Source organism: Trachemys scripta, chromosome 3, assembly GCF_013100865.1.
Source record: "Trachemys scripta elegans isolate TJP31775 chromosome 3, CAS_Tse_1.0, whole genome shotgun sequence".
Classification (NCBI taxonomy): Eukaryota; Metazoa; Chordata; order Testudines; family Emydidae; genus Trachemys; species Trachemys scripta.
In genome coordinates, this window is record NC_048300.1 from 25,464,827 (window position 1) to 25,471,300 (window position 6,474).

A 6,474-nucleotide genomic window follows, 5' to 3' on the forward strand; every position below is an offset into this window, starting at 1 on the left:
CTGCTGCCATTATAGGTTTTCCCTTCTAGTGAGAGAATGGTATGGTAGATCTCAAATCAATGAAGGCTACACTCAGAAAGACCTCAAGACCTAGAATCATAGAATATTAGAGTTGAAAGAGACCTCAGGAGGTCATATAGTCCAATCCCCTGCTCAAAGTTCTTCTGGAATATGCTGCTCAAACAGTTTCACTTTTGTTTCTACTGTTTGTCCCTCCCATATCACATTTATCTCCAGACTTCTTCTCCTTGTCCTGATATATTCCACCCCCAACAATCTTCTATTCATTGAACTTTTTGAAACTTTGCATTTTTAGAGAGAGGTAAGGGATTGACTCTGTGTAAACAAATTTGCAGAGGGACGATAGGGTTGAGATCTGTTATTTCTCACCTCTCTATATTATTTATTTATTTTAAAACATTTTTTCTGTTAACAAGCATGTTATCTTTCGGAGAGACAAATCCACAGTTTGAGAACTGCAAAACTAAGCATCTCTGATATAGACTGAGCACTGAGTCCCATTGGGTAGATAGAAAGATTAACCTAAATAATCTATACAGAAGCCCCTGGAACTCCATAAAATTGGGTCCCTAATCCATGAACTATTGGAACTAATTTACAAAACTTTTCTTAAACATTACATGAATATATTGTCTCATACTATAGAATTAGAATTTATAATCCCTATAGAATTAGAATTTATAATCCCTATTCCATGATGAGATATTTTTGAGCTATAATGTATCTTAATTAAAACTATCTTCAGATACATTTTTTCCTCAAATGTATTTTATCCAAAAAATCCGATTTTAAATAAAAAAAAAAATCCAATTTTTTTTGTTTGTTTGTTAAATCATTGATTTTTATCCACACTGTTATTTGGGGACTTGCTGTAGATTTTTTTTTTTTTATCTTCAGTCTATATAACTAACTGACATTTTTCAAACTAGTAAATTCATTGTATAGTTCTCTAGAAGTGTAATTGGATGATTATTGATTCAATTTGGAATGACCTAAGACAAGTTTTATGAATTGTCAAAAAGCAGGTTTATTTTCATTTAAATCGATTTTTTTTATTTAAGTCGGATTTTTTAAATCAATTTGATTTAAATCAAATCCACCCTGATTTCATTGTATCTTTTCTATTCACAGTGAAGAAATGAATCGAGGAATGATGCTGAAATTGGAAAACCTGGTCCACTTACATTGTGCTTGCAGACAGCTGCATAGTCTTTCTTACAGGAAAATTCACAGAACACAGTGGAAGCCTCTGCGGTCATCCACATACCCCATGCGGCCAGTTCAGCTGCACCCACAGCTCTGGCAAACAGACACATTCACCAGTGTTGCACTCTCACAATATAGGCTTTTAGCTACAAAGGAGGTAATGAACAGGTTCCAACAACTACTTTATCCCATCTGAAAGTACAAAGTGCAAAAAAATCAATTTTTGAGCATTTTCATTATATAAATAGAAACTCTGTTAGTAATGAATTTACTGTGTATAAGATTGTTACCCCACTGTATAGAGAATTTACTTTAGATTTACAAGACATATTAATAGGTTTCAGAGCAGCATCCGTGTTAGTCTGTATCCGCAAAAAGAACAGGAGTATTTGTTGCACCTTAGAGACTAACAAATTTATTAGAGCATAAGCTTTCGTGGACTACAGCCCACTTCTTCGGATGCATATAGAGTGGAATAAATATTGAGGAGATATATATACACACACATACAGAGAGCATAAACAGGTGGGAGTTGTCTTACCAACTCTGAGAGGCCAATTAATTAAGAGGAAAAAAACCTTTGAAGTGATAATCAAGATAGCCCAGTACAGACAGTTTGATAAGAAGTGTGAGCATACTTACAAGGGTAGATAGATTAAATGTTTGTAATGGCTCAGCCATTCCCAGTCCTTATTCAAACCGGAGTTGATTGTGTCTAGTTTGCATATCAATTCCAGCTCAGCAGTCTCTCGTTGGAGTCTGTTTTTGAAGTTTTTCTGTTGTAATATAGCCACCCGCAGGTCTGTCACTGAATGACCAGACAGGTTAAAGTGTTCTCCCACTGGTTTTTGAGTATTTTGATTCCTGATGTCAGATTTGTGTCCATTGATTCTTTTGCGTAGAGACTGTCCGGTTTGGCCAATGTACGTGGCAGAGGGGCATTGCTGGCACATGATGGCATATATCACATTGGTAGATGTGCAGGTGAACGAGCCCCTGATGGTATGGCTGATGTGATTAGGTCCTATGATGATGTCACTTGAATAGATATGTGGACAGAGTTGGCATCAGGGTTTGTTACAAGGATAGGTTCCTGGGTTAGTGGTTTTGTTCAGTGATGTGTGGTCACATAAATACCACCCTATACCGGAAACCTACTGACCGCTACGCTTACCTACATGCCTCCAGCTTCCATCCAGGACACACCACACGATACATTGTCTACAGCCAAGCTCTAAGATATAACCGCATTTGCTCCAATCCCTCGGATAGAGACAAGCACCTACAAGATCTCTATCAAGCATTCTTAAAACTACAATACCCACCTGCTGAAGTGAAAAAACAGATTGACAGAGCCAGACGAATACCCAGAAGTCACCTCCTACAAGACAGGCCCAACAAAGAAAATAACAGAACACCACTAGCTGTCACCTTCAGCCCCCAACTAAAACCTCTCCAGCGCATCATCAGAGATCTACAACCTATCCTGAAAGATGATCCTTTACTCTCACAGATCTTGGGAGACAGACCTGTCCTCGCTTACAGACAACCCCCCAACCTAAAGCAAATACTCACCGCAACCACACATCACTGAACAAAACCACTAACCCAGGAACCTATCCTTGTAACAAACCCTGATGCCAACTCTGTCCACATATCTATTTAAGTGACATCATCATAGGACCTAATCACATTAGCCATACCATCAGGGGCTCGTTCACCTGCACATCTACCAATGTGATATATGCCATCATGTGCCAGCAATGCCCCTCTGCCACGTACATTGGCCAAACCGGACAGTCTCTACGCAAAAGAATCAATGGACACAAATCTGACATCAGGAATCAAAATACTCAAAAACCAGTGGGAGAACACTTTAACCTGTCTGGTCATTCAGTGACAGACCTGCGGGTGGCTATATTACAACAGAAAAACTTCAAAAACAGACTCCAACAAGAGACTGCTGAGCTGGAATTGATATGCAAACTAGACACAATCAACTCCGGTTTGAATAAGGACTGGGAATGGCTGAGCCATTACAAACATTGAATTTATCTCCCCTTGTAAGTATGCTCACACTTCTTATCAAACTGTCTGTACTGGGCTATCTTGATTATCACTTCAAAGTTTTTTTTTCTCTTAATTAATTGGCCTCTCAAAGTTGGTAAGACAACTCCCACCTGTTTATGCTCTCTGTATGTGTGTATATATATCTCCTCAATATATGTTCCATTCTATATGCATCCGAAGAAGTGGGCTGTAGTCCACAAAAGCTTATGCTCTAATAAATTTGTTAGTCTCTAAGGTGCCACAAGTACTCCTGTTCTTCTTTTTGCGGATACAGACTAACACGGCTGCTACTCTGAAAACTATTTTAACAGTTTTCAGTAATTTGTAATGTAGGCAAAGATATTTGTTTACAACTTACAATTTTTGTTTTCATTGGCCCTCTAAATATTGTTTATTAGTCATTCCTTAATTTATGCCACCCATATATCCTTACGCACGTCTTACTCCTTTGTAGGGGAAAAGACCAGGGAAACAGAAATTACCGCCAATAAAACCTAAAATAGAAAGGCAGGAGATAAAGATACAGCAGAGGATGACAGTTCAAGATCTTGCAAGAGCTATGGATAAAGACATAGGTGAGCCAATTTATTCTTTTGAAAAAAGATCCAGCAGTATTATATTTAAGACAATAATGGAGTTTTGAAGAATGCTATAGGAAATGTCATGCTGGAATTATCTATATTATAATTTGATTACCACATATTTTCTCATCAGGATCCACAATAAATCCCCTGTCCACTGCCAGACAAACTTCTTATATCAGAGTTCTAACAAAATGAAAAGAAAATGTTAGTAGTCATATAATCCTGATTATGAACATTTATGAACACCACCGTTAGATAAGAAATATTTTTGCCTTATTTGAGTGACCTTTTCTTTGTATGTATGTCTCTGTGAGCCTACATCTTCTGTTTCTGATTTTTTTCCCTCTATGTTCTTCACTTTTCCAGCCAACAGGTAGAGAATTAGAATAGCACCATCTTCCTATGGTGAAATGCTTTACATACTGTATTAGATAAGTTGTGAATGAAATTGACTAGGATTATGCAACTGTTTTTATCAAATGTTTCGGTGCAGAAGAATAGCACCACTGTAACGCTACATCTTTAGCACAGCTTTCCAGCAGACATCAGTCAGGAAAGGCTTGGTGCGCTGAGGTCCTCAAGCTGAAAACTGATGGTAAAAGACCAAACAAATCATGGTGGTGTTGCCATATTAGTGCACATTTTGAGCAGTGTATTTAATACTTGACTTTCCACTAGCAAACAAGCAATTATAATTCCACTCTTTTAACATATTTTGTCAGCTAGAACAACGTGGGCCTTGAGGCTAATTTCCAATGCAGACAATTTCAACAATTGCTGTAGCTGTACTAGTGCAAAACCCAAATGTAGGCAGAGAAAGCTGGGATTTACACCAGTAGAGCTTACATCTGTTTGAAACAGGAGTAACCTCTATCCATGCAAATTGTAATTTCCCTTATTTACATTAGAGGTTTGCAGTGGTGCAGCTGCAGTGATGGCTGAAATTGGGCTATTTCCCAGTGCAGACAAAGCTTTACTTACTAATATACACTAATAAAGTTTTAGGAGCATAGTGCTATATTTTTACATTTTCAGCAAATATATTATACCATTGATGCCTGAAATCAATTGTTTATCAGAATCATACTAATTTTCAGTTTTTTATACCTAATTCTGTACTCACGTACATGCCCATCTTAACAGCCTTTCTCAGCACTGTGCTGAGAATAAAGAAAATCTGCCATGGCTCTTTGGGCAGGTCTACACTTGTGGGGGGAGATGTCGATCTAAGATGCGCAACTTCAGTTACGAGACTAGCGTAGCTGAAGTCGACGTATCTTAGATTGATTTACCTCACGTCCTCACAGTGCGGGATCGACGGCCGTGGCTCCCTGGTCGACTCCGCTTCCGCCTCTCACTCTGGTGGAGTTCCGGAGTCAACGGGGAGCACGTTCGGGGATTGATTTATCGCGTCTAGATGAGATGCGATAAATCGATCCCCGATAGATCGATTACTACCCACCGATCCGGCAGGTAGTGAAGACGTACCCTTTGTGTATGTCTGAGATGTCTGCTGACTCATTAAATTTTCCAGTAGTGCTCATGTCACTCATTAGCAACTCTTAATTGTTGCATTGTTTCCTGCATTTCCAGTACTACAAAAGAGGGGGAATGAATAGATTTGCCTGAGATTTTGTCATCTTCTGTGGCACTTCTCAACCATCTAATTCAGATGAGTTAAGTTCCTTTGATCTGGTAAACGTTTGGACTGAAATAAGTAAATAAAACAATTGGACCAACCTAGACATTTAAAAAAAAGTCCCACAGGTGATAGGAGAAAGTGTTCTTTTATTTGTTGGTGCTCTAGCACACTCAGTATGAATTTTAATGGGATAGGCTGGGATAATAGAGGAGATAAGTCTACAAAATAAACCCATTTGCTCACTTTCTCAGAAACCTGGGGGGGAAGGGAGTCTTAACCTTGGTTGTGTGTGTGTTAGAGGGCAGAATTTGGCTGCTAACTTCGGCCGGTTCCTATTTGCAATTGTACGCCCTCCCTTTGCTTTCACTCTGGCAACTGCTGCTATAAAACTAAATGGGAAAGTGATAAAGAAAAGTGTTTTCAGCAATCCCTAATGCAGTTTAACACCCAGAAATAAGAGGAACCAGTTCCATGTGACCAGCCTATTCTCATGGACCACGAGTAAATACTTTTTTTTGCATCACCAGATGTACTTGAAACTTCAGTTCTATTACTAGTCATTTACTCTGTGCATAGGATGAAAATATATCAAACTTGAAAGTTATGCATATTAATAAAATCATTACATCATTTAATTAGATGGTTTTGTTTCAGAACAGCTTATTGAAGATGATTGGTCCATATAAATATACAATATTATAGGAATGTTTTATATTAATCTGGGACAAGTAAAAATACTTTCAAGATGGAGTATTTTGGAAATATGTACATTAACTACTGTAAAAAGCAACGGAGTCCTGTGGCACCTTACACACTAACAGACGTATTGGAGTATAAGCTTTCGTGGGTGAATACCCACTTTGTCAGACGTGCTTTTTACAGATCCAGACTAATATGGCTACCCCTCTGATAATTAAGTACTGTGTATATAAATCATTTATTTGCACTACT

General features: G+C 38.2%; 1 protein-coding gene across 1 annotated transcript in view; it reads left to right on the forward strand.

Annotated features, from left to right (window-relative positions):
• The window catches only part of MTIF2 (mitochondrial translational initiation factor 2), a gene marked incomplete in the record, with an annotated part of 44,844 nt that overhangs the window by 6,265 nt on the left and 32,105 nt on the right, over positions 1–6,474 (forward strand). The window contains 1 exon segment of the mRNA XM_034764308.1: positions 1,153–1,384. Coding sequence (XP_034620199.1) covers positions 1,153–1,384 — 232 coding nt within the window.